The 22,702-nt window shown below is 45.9% G+C and overlaps 2 protein-coding genes across 2 annotated transcripts; one reads left to right on the forward strand and one right to left on the reverse strand.

Annotated features, from left to right (window-relative positions):
• The first annotated feature begins 116 nt into the window (after positions 1-116).
• On the forward strand, positions 117-17,857 carry FAM162A (family with sequence similarity 162 member A). Its single transcript, XM_041002902.1, has 5 exons — positions 117-241; positions 12,546-12,668; positions 14,417-14,525; positions 16,042-16,150; positions 16,585-17,857. Exons 1-5 carry the CDS (start codon positions 208-210, stop codon positions 16,675-16,677), a joined length of 468 nt encoding a protein of 155 aa, XP_040858836.1. The 5' UTR covers positions 117-207; the 3' UTR covers positions 16,678-17,857.
• Positions 17,858-20,318: 2,461 nt separating this feature from the next.
• WDR5B (WD repeat domain 5B) lies at positions 20,319-22,702 on the reverse strand. Its single transcript, XM_041002680.1, has one exon. The coding sequence runs from the start codon at positions 22,366-22,368 to the stop codon at positions 21,322-21,324; it is 1,047 nt and encodes a 348-aa protein (XP_040858614.1). The 5' UTR covers positions 22,369-22,702; the 3' UTR covers positions 20,319-21,321.

Consider the following 22,702-nt stretch of genomic DNA (forward strand, 5'->3'; position numbering starts at 1 on the left):
GAGCTGCGCCCAGCGCCCCGCAGGCAGGGACGCGTCCGCGGGCCCCGGCGCGTCGCGCACGTCCCACACGGCGCGCGCGTCCCCGCGGCCCGCCCCCGGCCCGCCCTCTCCGGTGACATTGAGCGCCCCGGGCCGCGCCGCCTGCCGCGGTGCTGTGCTGCGCCCTGCACAGCTTGTAACGTTGAACGCCGAGCGGAGCAGGCGGCCATGGGGAGCCTCCGCGGCCTGCGCCTGGCGGCAGGTGAGGAGCGGGCCGATCCCGGGGAGGGACGCGGCTCGGGGGCCTGTGCTGCGTGCGTGGCCGTGGCGGGAGAGGGGGAGGCCTGGGCGAGCCGACTCCGGCGGTTGGCCCGGAGTGGTCCTAGCACCTGGTGCCCCATCTGCACAACTCTCTCCAACTTCCAGGCCCCGACTCCCTCCTTTTCCCCCCTCGCTCTGTCCCCTGTCGCTTCTTGGAGTTCCCTCCTTAAGGCACCTGCCGTCCCCAGCAGTCCCGCTCGCCGACTTCAGTCCATTTTCTGCCCTGACCCTCAGCACTCATTGAACTACCTGAGTCTTCCCGCTTCTCTGCTTACCCTTCAAGAGTGTCCCTGCTCCAAGAAAACCCCGGACTGTGATTTCCCACCCCTTCAGGCGAGGGATGTGGGTCTCAGAATTAGGGTAATTTTATTTTTTTAAATAGGGAATACAATTACCTTTAGCTGAATCCTCCAGTTCAGTGCCATTTCTTGTGTACACTTTGTTTTCATAGTAGACAGGTGTGTGATGGCGAGTTTGGAAGTCAGAAGCTAACTCTTTCTCGGAGAAACAAACGGGGCCTTGGCAAAGAAGCTGTTTGGAAACCAGTGCTTCCTTGCTTCTCCACTCAACTGGGTACCAGGTCACACTTACCAGTTCACCTCTGCGAACTTTGAGGTAGCATGCTCAGTGGACTAGTCAAATTTTTCTATGCAGTCAAAGAAAATGTTCTTCAGCTGTTCAAATAATGTTGTTTCAATGATGTACCTAGTCATGAAGTTCTCAAACACCCAAGTCTCTAAGGACTTGATAAAGTGAGCTTCTGTTTCTTGGTACCAAGTTATTCACAAATTGCTGAATTTCAGTTTTCAAAGAATCAGTGGGCTCCAAACTTGGTTGCTGAAACAATGTTAAACGTATGTTGTGAATCAAATAGTGGAAAAGCTATTTGAATAAGGAATCCTTTGTCAAGTTGGATACATAGCCAAAGAAAAGGTTCTGTTTTCTGTGCCTTGTTTTCCAGTACAGAATGCATTGGAAAGCATAGCTCGGCTGGACATTATTATTCCTTTAAAATCAAAAACTCCTTCGGTTCAAAGACCCAGGGCGGTTATTGATATCATGGATATTCGGCAATTTTGAACTAATTCACCTAAACTATTTGTGTGTGTCCTGCTAAATTTATCAAGCTTTTCAGCAGGGCAAGTAACAGAATCATGGCTCAGAGAAAAAAAAGACGGACTGTGTGAGAGGGACTTTATTTGCAACTAAAACTGAATTTGTTGAAAGTAATCCATCTTACTTTGAAACTATGTATATTATGCAAAATCTCTGTCCTTACAGACTTGGATGTTTGAGAACTTCATGACTAAGTACATCATTGAAACATTACTGGAACTGCTGAAGAACATTTTCATTGACTTTGCATAGAAAAATTTGACTAGTCCACTCAGCATGCTATCTGAGCAACTCTGGCCAAGAAATCTCACATTTTGTGAGCACCTTTGGTCTGATTTGTCTTACCATTCTTTGCCCATCTTACAGCTAAACACTGTCACATGCATTTTTTAAAAATTTGACTTCTATTAGCTTCCCTTTTGGGTACTCTTATCGTCCCTTCTCCATTTTATAAATGAAAAATGTAGGTCAGATCTTAGATTAAACCTTTCAAGATTACAACACAAAAAAGGATTTGAGCCATGAAGGGTGTCAGTGTCTTGTTATTCTAGAATGCAGGTTGTTGGCAGGGTTTAGGCCCGCCAGCAGGCCCCGGGGTCACTGAGGCTGAGGCGACATTGCTCTTTGGCCACAAGAAACACAGGGGACAAGCTGGTGAGGAATGTGCATCTATTCAGCCCAAGTTCCAGGTTTTTAAAGATCTAAGAAAAGGGAGGGTAAGAGCATTTCAGAGCATTTTTACCCGATAATGACACTGTGATTGAATGAAAGGCATGCATAATCCTGTTGACCTTCCAGTCATGTTAGAGGTCACATTCTATATACAGGGTTGGAAGTTACACCCTAGACCAGGGCAGACAAGCTCTAGGTCATGCCCACCAGGTAGGCCGAGACCCAGACCCAGGGATGATTTACCCACTGGCCATTGTTCAAGCTGCTCTTTCAGCATGTACCTTTATGTGTATTCGTCATGGTCAGTTTGATCTCATTAAAGTGAAATGGAAGTCATCAAATGCTTATTTATTTGTGAAAATGGCAGTACATATTCATGTGCAAATGTATTTTCAAGAAAGAAGACTGACTTAATAAAAATCCTTAACCAAAGGGATGGCTAATGGGATACAGATATACTCTAGATAGACTTTGCTTAGCCACAGTATTACTTGAAGTAAGTTGTTTTAGGTGATTGAAATTTCAGGTCACCAAAAGCTTAACCCTTTATATAATGGACTTTGAATTATTTCCATTGCGTATCTTCGCTGTCCTCCCTTGACAAACAGGTGAGTAATAGAAGCTTTGAGGAGCTTGAATTTGTTTGTTTTGTGCAGGTTAGTTCAGACAATCTGTAAGTAGGGATGGTTGACTTCCTGCACTTGAACACGGATGAGAGATCTTGTAAATTCTGAAATTGTGTTCAGATTTGTAGACAGGATACACATTACTGTGAGAGCATATCCTACATGTGTTGCTTAGGGCATTGATGAGGTGATGGGAACACACAGGGAGCTGAATTGCAACTGCCCTCCCCATCCTTTCAGGTAAAGACTGGGTCTATTTTGTTTTTACTGACTCCTCAGCACTTAACAATACCCAGCTCAAGGGAGACGTGCATACATTTTTGATGGAAGATACACATAGAAAGTGAATTTGTACACCTTTTTTCCCTTGATGGTCTTTCTCAAACAAGATGGTAATTAAGTCAACGGAATGGAATGGTCCAACCAAAATGTCTTTGCATCCTCCAAAATGCTTTGTTACTTTAAACTTCATTGGCTTGTCAAATGTTAAAATGAATTTAGTGTTAATATTACCAGTGTACTGGGGGCTGCCTTCTTGCCAGTTTAACCCATAACCCAGAGCTTGAGTCAAATGATATGTCAGAAGTCAAGTTGTCTAGTTCGTTAATTTTTGTAGATGAGGAGATCTGATGCCTGCAAAGGTAATTGACTTGCTAAGGGACATGGATGCAAAACCGAGACCTAACCTTGATTTCTAGGCCACGGTTCCCATTTTGTTTCCACTGCACTCTGCTCCTTCATCTTTTGCTTTGTTCTTACTAACCAACCCTAAATGGAAATGTTCATTTTAACTGCTCCTGTCTTTGGCTTTGTTGATTACTCTGTTTGCTTTTTTAAGGATTTTTCAAAAATTGTTTTCTTTATTTGGAAGGCAGAGTTACAGAGAGGGGTGGGTTCATCCACTGGTTCATTCCCAACAGCCTGGGCTGAACCAGGCTGAAGCCAGAAGCCAGGAGCTTCTTGTGGGCCATCATTCCCACCTTTCCCAGATGCCTGCGTAGGGAACTGGATTGGAAGTGGAGCTGTGGGGACTCAAACTGGCATTCCAATGGGATGCTAGCCCTACAGGCTGAGGCTTACACATTATGCTTCAATGCAGGCTTCAGTCAACAAATTTTCAAGCACATCTCCAGCCCATATACTATGCAAATTATATGAATGGATTGCTTCACTTTATAAGACAAGTTTATTGCACAGAACAACCACTCTAGGAAGTAAACCTAGAGAGCGTTTTGAAATATTGATTTCTGGCTTACAGAAGAGATCATAAAGTGTGGTGTTCTGGAACTGGTTCCTCTTGATTTTGTGCCTTCTCGTCCCACTTTCACAGGCAGCAGTGTTACACAGGTGGCTTGAAATCTGGTGTGGTGGGAATGATTGGCAAACACCATAGTTAAGGGGTTCTCCCTGTAAGCCCCTGTCTAAGAACCAGTACAGTAGTGGCTTTCAAGAATTCATAGGAAGGAAAAGTCAGGTAGTTTATGACTGTCAGCTGAAAGGCTCTGTAGAACTGGACAAGGTGGAAGTGACATGAGTAAAAGTAGGGGTGGTAATGAGTGAGTGCGTCTGAAGGTTAGTAAGAGAAAAGGATAAGCTTGGATTTCGATCCAGAGGTGATAGAAAATCTTGTGTGACCTTTGGATTTGAATCAGATGCATTTGGACAAAAAGGAAAACCTTTACGCAGCAGTCATGAAAGAAACAGTTCATGATTGCTCCAAGGCTAAGTAAGTTTTTTTCCCCAAATAGTGAAATTGTGTGGTTATGACTATATTTATTTTTCTTCTTGCCTTTTGTTATTTTCCACAGTTTTCTGGTAACAAACCTGAGTTCCCTTTATAATTAAGAGTTTTTTGTGTAAGATGGGTGAGATAACACTTTGGCAGGAAAAAGGCCATGGAAAGTTGAGTTTGGAATAAGTTTGTTCATCATCCCTCAGAAGAGAGATTGCAGGTAGAAGGGCTCAGAATGAGCAAGGACTGGAATGTTCTCAGGCATGCAGGTAGCGGGGAGAAAACAGCTGCCCACAGCCCAGGTCAGGAGCGAAGGCCTAGGCCTTCCAGGGCCACTCAGCTGCTAGTGAGCTGCGATGTTGAAGAGAGGACAAGCGATCACTAAAGTACAGCACCATCTCACTGAAGCTTGAAGCACACTTAGACTTGGAAAGCTTTTCTGCACGAGTTTCCTACAGTTTGAAAACTGGCCAGACTCCAAATGTTTTTTTTAGGGATCTGTTTTTTGGAAGATTCCCTACCCGCACAGAAACACAAATAGGGATCAAGCAAGCCCGCAGAAGCTAGGTGTTGCTGTGTCTGGTTCATTTTCCCTCTCTAGCCTGGTTCTTGTTTGTTGGCTTCTCAGTTACCACAGCTGTCCTATTTGCTTTATGCGGTGCACTTGATCTATCAGGTTGTGACATCACCTGCTCCCTTCACCATGCTGTGCCCTCACCCCAAGACCTGTCTGTTGGGGTTCAGTGAGTCCGAGCTAGACTCCAAGGCAAGTGAGATGATTTTGTCTAGTCCAAGGGGCAACCTCTTGCCATAAACAAGAAGCGCCCCAAATAAAATAATCATGGGGCTTTTATAGTAAAAGAATCAAAAAGCTGTGTGATTAGGGGCTAGCAGTGACACAAAACAGCATGCGACAGGAATTTACAACGTATAGGCTTGGGGATCCCGATCATATCACTTCAACTCAGACAGTAATAAAATCGCATGCCTCGAAGGTAGCTGTCTTTCCCACAAATCCAAACACTCCAGGATTATCCCTATCTCCTGTCTACCTCCTGGTCTTTCAGGAAACGGGAGCTTTACAGGTGTCTCTGGAGGTTTCAGACTTCCAGGAGTATAGACACCTTTATAATTAACCCTTTCACCTGTCCTGCATTCTGTGCTCAGCCTCACCTTCCTCTGTCACCATTGATATTAATCCCCACTCCAGGCTGCTCAGTCTGTTTGGCCAAAGTTTCCTGGGATGTGGCTGACAAAAGGACTCTCAACTATGGAGGAGCATGGTTGGCCACAGTTCCAGACCCACAGAGAGTTAGGCTACAGTCATCACTTCGAGTTGTGAAACCATCCATGAGTTTACTTCCCAACTAGCTGCAGTGGCCAGAGCTGAGCCTATCCAAAGCCAGGAACTAGGAGTTTCTTCCAGGTCTCCTATGTGAGTACAGGGTCCCAAGGCTTTGGGCCATCATACTCCTTTGCTTTCTCAAGCCGCAAGCAGGGAGCTGGATGGGAAGTAGAGCAGCCAGAAAGTGAATGAGTACCCATATGGTTACTAGCGCTTGCAGGTAGATTGTTAGCCAGTTGCACCATCATGCTTACCTCTGGAAGGGGATTGTAAACCCGGCCAAAAACATTATTAGGCTCTGCAGGTTTTACCTCCATAACTCATACAGCCTGTGTCAACGAGGCCTCCTGTCTTGGTTTAGTTGAAGAGGAGCCCTTCTCCAGTGTGGCAGTACATCAGAATCACTTGTGGAGTCAGAAATTAGAGCTGAACTGGACTGGCTGCATTTCTCTGAGCCAGATTTCAGGCTGTGAGATATGCTGGCTTCTGTGTATGGATCATAAGCAAGCACTCAGCAACTGTTGAATGTATGAGTGTCTGCTTCTCAAAATTTAATATTCATATGAATCACTCTATCTAATCAAAAATGCAGATTATATTATTCTGGAGTGGGACTGGGAATCCACCTCTTTAAAAGTTCCCAGGTGAAAAGAGCCACACTTGAGGATGATAAGGTTGTACATTAGAGTTAACCCAAGTAGTTTTTCTTTTTCTTTTTTTTTTTTTTTTTTAAGCAATATCCATCTACTGTTCTTTGATCTAATCCAGGATATTGTATTGAGTTTTGCTGTCATATCTGCTTAGTCTCGTAATCTGTGACAGCCTCATAGTCTTTCTTTTCTGTTCTTTTCCTTTTTTTAAGATTGATTTTCTTTATTTGACAGAATCACAGGAGGGGAGGGACAGAGAACTCTTCCATCTTCTGGTTCACTCCCTAGATGGTGAGGACTGGGCCAGGCTGAAGCCAGGAGCTTCATCTGGATCTCCCAAGTGGGTTGCAGTGACCCAAGAGTGGGGCCATCCTCTGCTGCTTTCCCAGCTCCATTGGCAGGGAGCTGGATCAGAAGTGGAACAGCCGGGACTGCAGCCAATGCCCCTGTGGGATGCCAGCGCAATAGCTTTACCTGCTATACCATAGCATTGGCTCCGCCATGGCTCATTTTGATACTGTGTTAAGAAACACTAAGCAGATAGTCTTTCTCAGTACACTTTCTCCTGCAGCTTCCGTTGACCCTTCATTTATCTTCACCGATCTGAGATTTGTCAATCCCGTTTGACATCACTACGGTTATCTCCAGGTTGAGTTTAAAGAGGAAGGGCACACACACACACCATCTAGCACAAGTTTGGAAGGGAGGAGATGTGAGAAGAGAAGCCATGGTTGAACCTCCTTAGTCAGGTGACCCACTGCAGCGTGCCACTAGCAAAGACACTTGTAAGGCACAGGCTTTCAAATTCTGAGTTGGCTGACCAGCAGAATCCACATCATTGGCAAATTGTTAGAAGTGCGCACACTTGGGCTGTGGCAGGGGGCCCAGGGATCTGCATCACAACCCCCCAGGAGGCACTGGTTGACACCCCTAACAGCAGACCTCTCCCCTTCCCCATTTACCACCTGGAACTGCAGAGGCAGCCATGAGGGCTCATCTTGATTTCTTGCCTGGGATCTGGGGATATGCAGCTGGTCAGCCAGCCGCAACGTTGCAAGTGCAGCCAGAAGGTTAAATAACTGTTTTTCTTTTGGTTTGTGTGTTTTTCATTGTGACCCACCAGAGGATGAAGCTTTCTGCCTTTTTGGGTTTTGTTTTATTTTGTTTGGGCTATAACTAAAAGTTGAAAAATAAATTTTTACATTCATTATTGATTTCCAACAGTTACCAATCGCCAAGAGATCCAAAAGTCTTTGTGTATGTTTAATTAGGATTCATCCTAAAAGGTAAAGATTGTTGGCTTACAGTCGGGAAATTGCAATAGGGAAAAGTTGACTTGTTTTCTCTAAAACTAATGAATGAATTACAGCATAGAAACAGGGACGGCAAGCTCATATGCATTGGATCATTTCCAAAGTGCCTGAATCAGCTGGCCACAGGAGCTCAGTCCAGGTCCCCTACGTCAGTGGCAGGCACCCTATCATTTGAGCCATCACTGCTTAATCCCCAGGGTTGAGTCTGTAGTAGCCGGAAGTTGGAGTCTGGGACCAGAGCCAGATCAATCCCAGATGCTCACTGCCTGTGGGACGGGGCTATCTTAACTGCTAAGAGAGACTCCCACCCAGCCCACTGCTGGTGTTCTATTTCCCTGAACTACTCTTTGAATTAAGAGGGATAAGCAAGGGCAGCTTTCTACAGAAATAATCATTGACTTGTTTCTGCTTAGAGAGCAGAGTCCTTGCAGCTTGAAGGCAGTTGACCTTGTTCCTTTGTGTCTGCTTGCCTGCCAGAGATAGGAAGGACAGTGTGCCTGTGAGATGGGGCTTTCTTAGGAGGCCGCCTAAAATGGCCGCTCCTCTGGGGAGAAAGGCCTGGAGGTGAATGGTAGTACTGGTTTCACAACACTAAGTGTATTTAGTACCACTGAATTGTCCAAATTTGTAAAAGTTGTGTTATATATGTTTTGCTACCAAAAGCCAACAGTAAGTGGCAGCATGACCAAGGACTCGCACCCCATGATAGTTGGTTCAGAAGGTGGAAGTAGATGGGCCAGTATGTTGTGGCTGAACAAAGTGGCCAACTGTTACCGTCAAACTTGTAAGTTTGAGAATCACAGCATTTGAGTGACTTTTTCTTAATCCTGAGAGCGATGAACAACTGTGGAAGACTTTCAGACTTCTCATCTCTGCATAACTGCATACTTGCCTTAGTGAGAAACTTTGACCACGTCAGGGGTAAAATTGCAGTGTTCTGGGAGTGCCATGTAAGTAGTATTTCACAAATGAATGTCCCATTAAAATGGCTGAATTTCATTACCACATGCTCCCATTTTTGTTTTTCCTTTTTACCCTAAGTCAGTTTTTCCTAAAGGTTTATGTGTTGTTATTTGAAAGATTTTAGACAGAGAGGAGAGATAGAGAAGGTCTTCCATCCACTGATTCACTATGCAAGTGGCCGCAGTGATCAGAGCTGAGCTGATCTGAAGCCAGGAGCCTGGTTATTAACTGATTGCTAAGCTCCTAAAAAGAGACTTGTGGCCACAGAAAGAGGGGAATAGTGAACAGCTGTGTGCCATCCACTGCTTCACTTCCTAAATGGCCTGAGTGGGGCCAGCCCAAAGCCAGTAACTAGAACTGCATTCTGGTCTCCCCTGTGAGCGGCAGGAGCCCACTTAGGTCATCTTCTGTGACTTTCCCAGTTATACTAGCAGAAAACTGGATCACAAAAGGGGCAGCTGAGATAGGAACCAGCGTTCATTTGAGATTCCGGCATCAGACAGTGGCTTAAATCACTGCATCACAATGCCACCCCCAAGGGCATCATTCTTAAGGCAGTATTCTGTACACTGGTCTCTAGATTCAGTACAATCCTAAAAGTAGTCCTGGCTGAGTTCTTTAGAGAAGCTGACATGCGGATGTTCAAGTTCATCAGGAAATTCGAGAGAGCCCAAGTAGGTAGGCCAGGGTGGGCATCTGGCACAGCATCTGAAAAGGCTACAGGGAACACATACATCCCAAACTGAAGTCCCAACTCTGCTTGAAGTTTTAGCTTGCTGCTAAACTGGGAGACAGCAGATGATACCCCAGGGTCCCTGCCAACCACATGGGAAGCCCAGGTTGAATCGAAGGCTTCTGCCTTCAGCCTGATCCAGCCCTAACTGTTGCAGGCATTGGGGAAGTACGTGGAAGATCCAATGTATGGATGATTCCTGTTTCTCAAATTTAAAATAATAATAACTTTTTAAAAATAAGCCTCCTTCCAAGATTTCCAACAGCTTTTCATCTTTGAAACCAGAGCTCCTTCAAAGAATGTGTGATTTTGAGGTGGGAAACATTCCAAATAGTCTAGCAGTTAAAATGCCAGTCAAGGTACCCAGAGAGCAGAATACCTGTGTTTGCTGCATGTCTCGGGCTGTCGACTCCAGCCACGGAAATGGATCCCAGTGATTGGGTTCTTGCCACCCATGCAGATGACCTGTGTTGATTCCCAGCTCCTGGCCACAGCCACAGTCCAGCCCTGATCTTGTGGGCAGTTGGGGGAGTGAACCAGCAGTTGGGAGTACTTAACCCTGTCTGTTTGTACCTCACAGCTAAATAGTTTGGGAACATCTTGTTAGAAAGTAAGGAAGGTGTCAGTGACCACTGAGTACATGCTGAAAGGATTCGGGAGTCAGCCTAGTAGGGTTCCCAGTGGCTAAAAATAGCAACATTTTAATATTTAAAAGAGTAACTGAAGTGGACTGGACTGTATCGTGTGTTATAGTGTGAAAGTTTCTATGCTTCTTTCAAGCAAAGATTATCTTGCAAAGTATAAGGGAAGCCAAATTTGTTAATTTAAAAAGTTGTGGGCCCAATGGTGTGGCCTAGCAGCTAAAGTCCTCACCTTGAACGCGCCGGGATCCCATATGGGCGCTGGTTCTAGTCCCGGCAGCTCCACTTCCCATCCAGCTCCCTGCTTGTGGCCTGGGAAAGCAGTCGAGGATGACCCAGGGCTTTGGAACCCTGCACCCATGTGGGATACCTGGAAGGGGTTCCTGGATCCTGGCTTCGGATCAGCACAGCATCAACCGTTGCGCTCACTTGGGGAGCGAATGATCGGACGAAGATCTTCCTCTCTGTCTCTCCTCCTCTTTGTATATCTGACTTTCCAATAAATAAATAAATCTTTTTTTTAAAAAAGTTGTAAGAAAGAACCACACATGCATTCCACATTTCCTATGTATCTTATACCTTAGGGGCCTGGCATGGTAGCCTAGTGGCTCAAAGTCCTCACCTTACTCGTGCCGGGATCCCATATGGGTGCCGGTTCTAAAGACAGCGGCCCTGTTTCCCATCCAGCTCCCTGCTTGTGGCCTGGGAAAGCAGTTGAGGACAGTCCAAAGCCTTGGGACCCTGCACCCGTGTAGGAGACCAGGAAGAGTCTCCTGACTTCAGATTGGCTCAGCTCCAGGCATTGCAGTCACTTGGGGAGTAAATCAGTTGATATAAGATCTTCCTCTATCTCTCCTCCTCTCTGTATATCTAACTTTCCAACAAAAGTTAAATAAATCTGTGTGTGTGTGTGTATCTTATATCTTAGGATAGCCAAACAGTTATGAAAAAGAATAGCATAGCTTGCAATGGAGCAAGGTAACAATTACATTTGCTGAAAACCTTAGATGAGAGGTTGACAAGGTGCTTTGTAAAGGGCAAATCAAGCTGGGTGCAGCTACTGGTCAGTACCACACAGAGTGACGTGACTGACATACCCCCTTGAGATGCAACAGGTAGTACAAGGTACCACTTAGGATATGTTGCCAGTGACTCACTGGATTCTTCTCAAACCTCAAAAATCTGCCTATAAGAAATAGAAGAGTTAGAAAACTGTTTTAGGCAACAACTTGGGGAACAGAATATAGCATAAGGGAAACTATAGGACTGAAAATCTGGTTTCTTCAACAAATAAGTGGCAAGAAAAAAAAGTTTAAAAGGGAGAGTAGACCTATAGACTTACAGAAATGTGGAGATCCTTAGCCTTATTCATTGTAGCTATTTTGAATATATCAACTGTATAAAAACCAATGAGCCTGTCTAGGAAATGTAACATGCTTTGATTATTTTAAGAATATTTATTTTATTTTTTTTTTTATTAGAAAGGCAGATATGCAGAGAGCAGATACAGAGAGAAAGATCCTCCGTCCACTCATTCACTCCCCACGTAGCATCAGCAGCCAGAGCTGAGCCAATACATACAGCCAGGAGCTTCTGGGTCTCCCCAACAAATACAGGGTCCTAAGGCTTTAGGTCATCCTCTACTGCTTTCCCAGGTCTCAAGAATGGAGCTGGGTGGGAAGTGGAGCAGCCAGGATATGAACCAGTACTCATATAGGGTCCTGTCAGATGCAAGGTGAGGATTTAGCCACTACTCTATCATGCCAGGCCCATGATTTGATTTTAATATACTGATCTTAAGGAGATAGTAATCCACTCAGGGATCCAAAAGTGAATAGTGTTAGGCCCAGTGCGGTAGCTTAGCAGCTAAAGTCCTCGCCTTGCATGTTCCGGGATCCCATATGGGTACCAGTTCTAACCCCGGAGGCTCCACTTCCCATCCAGCTCCCCGCTTGTGGCCTGGGAAAGCAGTTGCACCTGCGTGAGAGATCCGGAAGAACTCCTGGCTCTTGGCTATGGAGCAGCTCAGCTCTGACCATTGCAGCTGCTTGAGGAGTAAATCATTGAATGGAAGATAGCTTGTATATCTTGCATATAATGTAACATATTCACTTTCCTCTTTTTTTTTTCCTCCTAGTATATTTTCCTGAGATAACATTTTAAATTTACATTATAGTCACAGGCTTAGTAGCACCAATTAAGGAGTTCAACAAATGGTAAGTGCAAGACCATAATCTATCAGGAAACTAGGCAGGTGCTATAGACAATAATCAATGAAAAGATGTTCATCTTCACTCACATCTGATCATTACTATCAGAGTGTTAGACAAACATTAGAAGCAAAACTGGCAAGACAGTGTTGTTTGCGACAGGACTGGTATTTGTCTAAATGAGCTACTTGAAATGCAGAACTTGCTTGCATTTCTCAACCATCCGATTCTCCTCGTTTTCTAGGAAACTGTTTTAGGTTATTTGAAAGAGATGCTTGCTCGTCGCTGGGACTCACCAGAAACTCCGCTGTGAAGAGAATAAGTGAATTTTGCACCAAACCACAAGAAACTTCTAAAGCTTCATCCAGTGAGTGTTGTATTGTTTTTGTTTGTTTGTTTTGGAGTAGATAGCTCCTGAGGAGTTGAAAGGAGAGCTACGTCCCAGGGTTTCTGCTTCCCACCTCGTCATCCGGTTCAGGCCCCGCCCCCTTGTCCTCAGACTGTATGTGCTCCTGTACATGCGGGCCTTTCTTCATTTCTCATACTCATCTCTGTTTGATTATTGGGGTTTATTTGAGTGCAGATGTACTCAACTTAGATATGCTCTGGAAGTTATCTTGTAAGGAACCCCAGAAATGGAAACCAAATGAAGGCTAAGTTTGGGGTACAATATAGCTAGAGCTAAGCTCTTGCTACAGAGTTGACTTCAGCTGTGCCCAGCCTTTCCCCAAGTCAAACCCAGTCTCTGTGAGAACCCTGGGCAGGAGGAGCGTGCAGAGAACTGTGGAGTCCAGGGTGATGTGGCACTCTTTGTGGGAGTGCACTTGGCCGGGCAGGTTTTGGTGAGGGGAAAGAACCATCCCTAAAGAATAGTCATCAGGTGACTGACCGTGTGGTGCAGCAGTGTTGGACTGCAGCTTATGACACTTGCACCCCATACTGCAGCACCAGTGGGAGTCCCAGCTGCTCTACTTCCAGTCCAGCTTCTTCTAATGCCCCTAGAATCCAGCAGAAGATGGTCCTAGTACCCGGGCCCTTGCCACCCATGTGGGAGACTAGAGCGAAGTTCCTGGCTTGTAGCTTCAGCCTGGGCATTCAAATAGCTAGCAGATGGAAGATCCCCCTCTCTCATTCTGTCTCTCTGTGTTGTTCTTTCAAAATAAATAAATCTTTTACAAAATACATCAAAAGGTTAAAATGGTTATGCCTTTCAACTTGATATTTCACTCCAGTATCTAATGTGTCCTAAGAGATAATTGCCATATGTGGAAAATTCTTTTGAGTATGAAGTTGCTCCCAAATGTTATTTATAATGGGGAATTAGAATGAAATCTAGGGGCCGGCACCATGGCCTAGTGGCTGGGATCCTTGCCTTGAACGCGCGGGGTCCCATATGGGCACCAGGTCTGGTCCCGGTGGCTCCGCTTCCCATCCAGCTCCCTGCTTATGGCCTGGGAGAGCGGTCTAGGATGACCCAGGGCCTTGGGACCCTGCGGCTGCGTGGGAGACCTGGAGGAGCTCCAGGATCCTGGCTTCAGATCGGCATGGTACTGCCCATTGTGCTCACTTGGGGAGTGAATCATCGGACAGAGGATCTTTCTCTCCGTCTCTCCTCCTCTCTGCATATCTGACTTTGTAATAAAAATAAAATAAATCCTTTTTTAAAAAAATTAAATCTAAATGTCACACAGTGAAGGCTAGATCTGTTTTGATAAGATATTACACAGCTCTTGGAAATGTTACTGACAAATACCAGGTACCAGAGTTGGGAAGATTACAGTATCTGAGCAAAGCAGGATAAAAAATTTTATATTGCATATAAGCATATGCGTGATTCCCACACATCAGACATATAATCATCCACACTTACGAGCATGGAGACATTCTCTGTGTGGTTACCCAACTTTTATGCTTCCTGTCTTCAGTGACTACCCCCTTCGTTCTTTGAGGGGGCAAAAAAACAAAGGCATCTCAAGAAATTCCATCCAAACAAAGCTCCTCATTGTTTCTATTCAGTGAGTTCTTTTGAAAGCATAAGCAGCATTTTTCTTTGATTACATTTGAGGGCCATACTCTAGGCGGAGTACCGATTCTCCTGTCTGGCTTTTCCCACAGACACCTACACCCACAGAGTACCACTGCACAAGCCTACGGACTGGGAAAGGAAGATCCTCATCTGGTCAGGTCGCTTCAAAAAGGAGGAGGATATCCCGGAGACGATCTCGTGAGTGCTCGGCTTAGCCTGGGAAACAGCTTTCATCTCCCGCTCGTCTGTGTCAAGGGCAAGACACTTCCCACATATCCAAGTACTAGGCACTGGGCAGCTGCCTGGGGTGACATCGGTGCCAGTCACCTGCCCTGCCACTCACTGGGATATTAGGCAGTGCTAACGAAGAGCCTCAGTTACCTTCGTTCGATGTCATGCCCCAGCTACAGAAACGTGAGGAAGCATACTTCATGTGCCCGTTTGTTGTTTTGAGCCTAGGTATATCAAGTCGGTCACAGCGACAGCAACGATTTACATAAAATCCACTCGGCCTCAGATATGAAGCAGTTCAGTGTGATGCATTTTTCTCTGAGTCCAGGGAAGAGTGCTCCTTTCTGTCATCACTTCCTTTAAGTCCGGTGTTAGTGGGGGTCCTGGGCATTTTCTAAGTTTGCAGCAGACGAGAACAGGTGTTCCCCAAGTCGGGGTTTCTCAGCCTCAGTGCTGCTGACACGTGGGGCCAGACCGTGTGCTAGAGGATTGGAGCAGCGTTCCTAGCCCTCATCCCTAGATGCCATGAGTTCTCCCCTCATGGGATGCGGGGCTGCCAGAATCAGAACTGGCACCCATATGGAATCCCGGCATGTTCAAGGCAAGGACTTTAGCCACTAGGCCACTGTGCCAGGCCTCCTTACATCATTTTTAAAGAATTGTTTACCTCTTGTTTCTTCCCCACTGTTTTTAAAGTAATGTATGTTCAACATTGGAGAGACTGTGGGAACAAAAAAAGCACTGTAATCCCATTATATAATCCCTTCCTATTTGTACCCCTATGCAGACTTCATGTGGTCTGCCTCGTTGACTATACTAGATACCCAGGTAATAGAAACCCAGTACACCTGCAGAATCAGGTGCCAGGGGCCTTCTCTTTAGGCTGTGAGACCAATATGTTCCTGATTCAAGACAGCAGAAAGCTGGCTGTAGGTGTAGGGACTTCCAAAAAATTGTGGAAAAATGGAATTCAAGGTTAAGCACAGAGATCTTGAAATCCATGCAGTTTTTCATAGTATGCATTTTTCATGAACTTTTAAAGACCCTGTGTTATTCTCCTGTGATATTGTTGTGTTTTTGCTTTTTAAATTGAACTCTGTTAAAACTCAACAAGCTCATTGCATTATCTGTCATCAGGACATCGTGTGGCTATCATATTATGTAGCGTTGCCTTATGGAGAAATAGTGGCTGCTCAAAAAGCAGAGTCAGAATTGGGTCCAGCAGAGTCAGCAAAGACTAACGTGCCTTGCCTTTTTGTTTGAGTTTCTGCCTTTCTGTCTTCACACTTCCTCCTTCCTTCTTTCACATTAATGCTTTAGGCTGGTGCTGTCTCACTGTTTTTGTATGTAAATAGTAATGAAATGTCCCAATCTCTCTAAGGTCCTAAGAACCACCACTGCCCTTCTAACTTGTGGCACACAGAGCTTTTCCTTCTGCTGCAGTTCAGAGAAATGTTGTTTCATGGCCTCCCTGTATCATTAGGTTCGAGATGCTTGATGCTGCGAAGAACAAGATCCGCGTGAAGATCAGCTACATAATGATTGCCCTGACGGTGGCCGGCTGCATCCTGATGATCATTGAGGGCAAGAAGGTGAGTGTGGGCTTCCTGTCTGCATGTTCTCCACAAAGGACTGGCCCTCAGAGTTACTCTCTGAGAAAAGGAGGCCTTTTAAAGATTTATTGTATTAGAAAGTTAGATAGAGAGGAAGATCTTCCATCTGATGATTTGCTCCCAAAACGGCTGCTACGGCCGGAGCTGAGCCGATCCGAAGTCAGTGGCCAGGAGCCTGCTCTGGGTCTCCCACGCAGGTGCAGGGTCCCAAGGCTTTGGGCGAGGGGAAAGGTGTGGTGCTTCTCCCTGAGCTTGAGTGCAAGGCACATGGAGGGCAGTGATGTGCCCGTGACCCCAGCAGCTCCCTGCCCCCAGCCCAGGCTGTGCTGGCTAACTGCTTTCATGACCACGTAGTAATGACACCCTCCTAAAGCAGCACAAATAACCACCTATTCTAATTTATTACACTTCAGGCTATGAAAAGAAACGAGTCTTTAACAAGCTTGAACCTGGAAAAGAAAGCTCGTCTGAGAGAAGAAGCAGCTATGAAGGCCAAAGCTGAGTAGCAAAGGTATTCATGTTCGGCTGGATTTTGAAAATCCAGGAATCATGTTGCAGCACCAAGCCCGTGTTGAAAACACTGTGGGATGAGGCTTCGTCCCACAAATATGTTTTGCACAAATTTATACTCTCTCCCTATTTCTGTTCCAGAGGTACAAATAAATTTTCTTGCAGAATGACTTGCCTATGTTTTATAACTTTGATCCAAGTAAAATGTAACCTACCTTTCGGCTTTTGGAGAAAATAAAAGATGAGAATTTATTTCAACTTTAAATTCTTTACAGAATCAAGTACTGTCTTCACATCTTACTTTTATTCTCTTTAACACAGCAACTTTTCTCCAGAGGCCAAAATAGAGTCTCATCCTTTGTCTCTGTCCTGTGTAAAGCCAGCCTTCCTCGATGCCAGGGTGCTTGCACAGAGCCTGGCTTCAGAGGCAGCCGTGTCTCCCGCTGTGGGTCTCCAAGTTGCCTGGCAGCCAAAGACACCGAGAAGATGCTCTTTCAATATAAAAATGTAAACGCAGCAAGGTGAACATGTTGTCTGGCCGGGATTTCTGAGGACTCAAATCCCAACACTGTGGGATTCTTTCAACTCTGTGCCTAAAAGTCCCCTCCGGGCCCCCCCATCCCTTCCTGCCACCTAAGAAACTAAACTGCTTAGTCACAAAGTCTCATCTATTTCTTACTGAGAGACCAGCATATATCGTGTATATCTTACTCTCTAGACTTTGGGCCTCCAAGTTGTCTCCTCTTTAGGTATGGTTGCTGGTTCCTATTTTAAACGTGTATTTATTCTCACATGCCTCCTAAGTATTCCTGGGTGGCAAGGTGTTCTAGCCAACCCAATGTGCTCATCACCTGCAGAGTTAGATTAAAAAGTCACCTGTATAGCTGTTTGGGAAGTTGTTTTACTAAGCTACTATGCAGAACATAACCCAGCACCCGCAGCTCAGACGCCACCTGGTGGTCATAACGCCTCTGCACACTTTACAGCAGCTGCAACTTAGCTTTTTCAAGCATCAAGTGCTCTGAGCTTTCTCATTCATTTTCCTGGATTTTTTTAGGACACCTATATAAATATGGGTAAGTTAAGTTTTAATGTGCCATTTTTAACTGTTGAAAAGCATTTCAAAGCCTGTACCTTGGGGATTCACTGTAATAAAAACATTTTACTCAACTACAACTGACAACTGTCATTATGCTTCCAAGAATTTTTACAATCCCATCCCATTCTGTATATTCTCCTATTTGTTGATATAGTGATTTTTTTTAAAGATTTATTTATTTTTATTGGAAAGGCAGATGTACAGAGAGGAGAGAGGGAGAGGAAGATCTTCCGTCCGATGGATCACTCCCCAAGTGAGCGCAACGGCTTGAGTTGTGCCAATCCGAAGCCAGGAGCCTCTTCCGGGTCTCCCATGCGGGTACAGGGTCCCATAGTCTTGGCCGTCCTCGACTGCCTTCCCTGGCCACAAGCAGGGAGTTGGATGGGAAATAGAGCTGCCAGGATTAGAACTGGTACTCATATAGGATCCCAGCGCATCAAAGACAAGGACTTTAACCGCTATGCTATCACACCGGGCCCCCTATAGTGATTGTTTCATTAAGTGTTCAGTATAAATTTCTTGGCCAGACCTGTCCCTAACTGATCTTGCTTCTCTCAGCATCTTCAAATGCCAACCTCTGTGCAGTTACCTTCTACTGGCTCGAACTATCTTAGATTCTCAGAATGTGTCAAACACACACAATTTAATGAATGCTATAAAGCATTATAAAATACATAAGTCAGATGGGGATCAGATTATTGGGTCACAGGGTGAAAACTGATGTGCCTAGAAGCAGAACTGAAAAGCAGCTTCTCTTCAGAGCATCTTTTTTCATATATTACATAATGACAGCCATAAAATGGGCAATATCACATAGAATTATCTAGAAATATTTATTTCCCATCCAAAATGACTATATTGCAAAGCAGAGCTTGCTTTACAGGAGATGGCTGGGCAGGTAGTAATATTAAGTACCGTCCTTTGTGGACATCCTTGTGAACATACAAAACCTGTCCTTGGCCACCATAAGAAATTTGATTTTTTTTTTAATATTTATTTTTATTGGAAAGGCAGATATACAAAGAGGAGGAGAGACAGAGGAAGATCTTCCATCTGATGGTTCACTCCCTAAGTGACCACAATGGCTGCAGCTGAGCCAACCTGAAGCCAGCATACTTCCTGGTCTCCCACGGGGGTGCAGGGTCCCAAGGCTTTGGGCCGTCCTCGACTGCTTTCCAGGCCACAAGCAGGGAGCTGGATGGGAAGCGGGGTCGCCAGGATTAGAACCGGCGTGTGCACGGCGAGGACTTTAACCACTATTTTATCGCACCGGGAGGAAATTGGATCTTCTAGTTTACATTATCCTGAGACTCTCCTGAGAATCAGAGATGCCATCCTGTGCCTGTGGACCATTGGAGAAATGCACTCCTTCATGTTAATATAGTTACTTTCAGTTAAATTATTGCTGTCCTATATTTTGTGTGTTTAGCATGAATTTATAGGTTAGGTAGGCAGAAACCACTTTCTACTTTATATTCCTTTAAGTTACTATGTGAATCTATACCTGGATCCTTTTTTTTCTTTTTTTTTTTTTTATTTTTATTGGAAAGGCGGATAGACAGAAAGGAAGACCTTCCGTCCGATGATTCACTCCCCAAGTGAGCGCAACGGCCGATGCTATGCTGATCCGAAACCAGGAGCCTCCTCCGGGTCTCCCACATGGGTGCAGTGCTCCAAAGCTTTGGGCCGTCTTCGACTGCTTTCCCGGGCCACAGCAGGGAGCTGGATGGGAAGAGGGGCCGCCAGGACCAGAACCGGCGCCCATATGGGATCCCGGGCGTGCAAGGCAAGGACCTTAACCACTGCGCCACCGCGCCGGACCCTTTTTTTTTTAAAGATTAATTTATTTTCGACCTGGCAGCATGGCCTACCGGCTAAAGTTCTCACCTTGAACGCGCCAGGATCCCATATGGGCGCTGGTTCTAATCCTAGCAGCTCCACTTCCCATCCAGCTCCCTGCTTGTAGCCTGGGAAAGCAGTTGAGGTCTGCCCAATGCTTTGGGATCCTGCACCTGTGGGGGAGACCTGGAAAAAAGTTGGTACCCGGCTTCAGATTGGCGCAGCACCGACCATTGCGCTCACTTGGGGAGTGAATCATTGGATGGAAACCCTTCCTCTCTGTCTCCTCCTCTCTGTATATTTGACTTTGTAATAAAAATAAATCTTTTTAAAAAACAGATTAATTTATTTTTATTGCAAAGTCAGGCAGAGAGGAAGAGTTTCTGTGTGCTGATTCACTCCCCAAGTGGCTGCAACAGCAGGAGCTGAGTCAATCTGAAGCCAGGAGCCTGGAACTTCTGGGTCTCCCACATGGGTGCAGGATCCCAGTTCCTTAGGCTGTCCTCGACTGGTTTCCCATTCCACAAGCAGGAAGCTGGTTGGGAAATGGAATGGCTAGGATTAGAACCAGTGCCCATTTGGGATCCTGGCAGGAGCAAAGTAGAGACTCTAGCCACTAGGCTATGGTACCAGGCCGATGGCTGGGTAAGTTAACATAATAATTGGTATATTATCAAAAACCAGGCAAGAAGTACGGCGTGCTGTCGGATATCATTCATTGTTATTCATCCAGCATGACCCAACTACTTTTTCTGCACACAAGATCAAGGATACAGAGATGACCAAGACACACTTTCCAATTCCAGAGACTACCACCAAGTGGAAATTGATCCATGAAACTATCACAGTACAAGCTGGTAAATACTGTATTTTGAACCATGTAGCAGAAGCTATGGACGCAGACGGAAACCCCAGCTTGGCTGTCCACTGAGCTACGGGCTCCACAAGTGGCGCATTCTGAACTGAGAATGAAGTACCGGGAGGCGTGGGGTAAACAAGGAAGCGGAGCACACTCACCCTGCGGGCATTTCACCGGCCTCCCACTCCCAAGGTGGCACGACACAGCAGCTGAGAGCCGCTTCCTGAAATGCCTGGTCGTGACTGTCTCCGTTTACAGATTGGAGTCTACCCAAAGCGTGTGGTGGCATCTGGTACGTATTTCAGTCCTTCATCCTCATCCCAAACCTCTCTCGTTCGTCGGATCCTTCCAAACAGAAACCCTGGCATTACTTCAAACTCCCTTGCTTTCCTTAAATCAGCCTTACTTGTAAGCATTTCCCAAGTATACCAAGCTTCCAGTCATTAGAACAAAATAAGAAACCGTATACACAAGAGAGACAAATGATGACACTCAGAAGTCACAAGCTCTCTGTCACAGACTGGCTTTCCCAGCTCTTAAAATCAGGAAGCAGAGGACAGCAAGAGTGCTAGGGTTAAAATGGGAACCAATTATCAGATGAACTATCCCCATGTGTGTTAGCTACAGCTGTGACCAGCTTGGGGAGTCTGATGTGGGACCCAAGCATCTTAACTACGGAACTAAACACCTGCTCCTTCATGTCATTTTCAAAGTTTAGGTTATATATTTCAAAATCTTACAATCAAAACTTCTAAAAGATGTGCAAAACCATACCGCAGGGAAGGGAAAGTACCTTTCCAAATGTTTGTTAACCTGGCTCTTAACACCTGACTCCAGTCAGGTTTAGTATTTACTCATCCACAGCTTAATTGTTCTGTCATTTCCTAATGCTGCGGATGCAATCATGTTTTCTGTAGGATGACAAGCTACCGAGATCACGACGTCCGTGTGGCCTTGCAATGTCTGGACAATCTCTTTAGTTTGCAGGTTCCAGATGTAAACCAGGTGGTCCTCAGAACCAGACACAATCCACTTTCCAGCAGTAACTGAGAAATTCGCGAATATACAGTATTTCTCATTTTTATGACCCTTGTATGTCTTCAGGCATCTGCCTCTGCTATAATCCCACAGTTTCAAAGTATTGTCCAGAGTTGCCGTGAGAATATATTTGCCATTTGGAGAGAATTTTACAAAAGACACAGGAGGGTTAACATTGTCCACAAGCATTTTTAAACACTGACCCGATGCTGCATCCCAGATCCTACAGAGACCATCGTAGCTCCCTGACACTATCAAGGACCCACTGCAATTAAAGTGGACAGCAGACACGGGGTCAGAATGGGCAGACAAAGTCTTAAGGCACCTCCCTGTTTCCACCTCCCATATTTTCACACTCTCGTCAAAAGACCCTGAAACGATGAGGTTGGATGCTGGGTTGAAATTACAGCAGAAGACGTAATTGGTATGCCCCCGTAACGTCTGCAAACATGTCCCAGATCTCACATCCCACATCTTTAGAGTTTTGTCATCTGAAGCAGAAACAAGCCGACTGGAGTCTGACGACCAAGCAACATCTGATATCTCCAGCCTGTGGCCGGACAGGGTCTGTTCGTGTTTTCCATCATAGGCGCCCCAAATCATAATGCGCGCATCGGCAGAGGCACTGGCCAGCCACTGGCCGTTAGGGCTGAACTGCACGGCGGACACCGCCTGGGCGTGTCCGGTCAGAGTGAGCCGGAGCGCGTAGCCGGGCCTGCCCGGAGCTTCCGCCGGCTGCGGGGCTGGCGAGACGGCCGAGTCCACTTCGGCATCTCCTGACCCACCTGCAGCCATGGCCGAGAGACCGGTGGGCCAGTGTGCTCTCTGTCCAGGGAGACGGAAATAACACATGGATTGTAAAACGGCTTGAAGTGGTAACTTCTGGATCGCCTTAACTATGACATCAGTATGACGTCAGCCGCGGAATCCGCAGTGTGGCTCGGGTTTCTGCGTCGGGTTCGTAAGGAGCAGGGCTGGGTTTTCGTTAACGTTCTCTACGGTGGACGTCCACACCCGAGCGGGACGCGGGCACCGTCCCTTTCCCTCGCGGATCACAGCGATCCTGATCAGCCCGCCCAGGCACTAAACGCCCTCTGAGACGCCGCTGTAAACAGATGATCGCAGAAGTTAAAAGGAAACCTACACAGGCCCGGGAAGCGTGAGGCGGCGGCTTCAGGTCACGCTC

This window comes from Ochotona curzoniae, unplaced genomic scaffold (assembly GCF_017591425.1).
Source record: "Ochotona curzoniae isolate NIBS_2020 unplaced genomic scaffold, NIBS_Ocur_1.0 scaffold_2587, whole genome shotgun sequence".
Classification (NCBI taxonomy): Eukaryota; Metazoa; Chordata; class Mammalia; order Lagomorpha; family Ochotonidae; genus Ochotona; species Ochotona curzoniae.

Coding starts and splice junctions, on each gene's coding strand:
- WDR5B (XM_041002680.1), bottom strand. CDS start 22,368: ATGTGTTATTTCCGTCTCCCTGGACAGAGAGCACACTGGCCCACCGGT.
- FAM162A (XM_041002902.1), top strand. CDS start 208: ATGGGGAGCCTCCGCGGCCTGCGCCTGGCGGCAG. Junction 12,669..14,416: donor AACTTCTAAAGCTTCATCCA/GTGAGTGTTGTA, acceptor CTTTTCCCACAG/ACACCTACACCCACAGAGTA. Junction 16,151..16,584: donor TGATCATTGAGGGCAAGAAG/GTGAGTGTGGGC, acceptor ATTACACTTCAG/GCTATGAAAAGAAACGAGTC.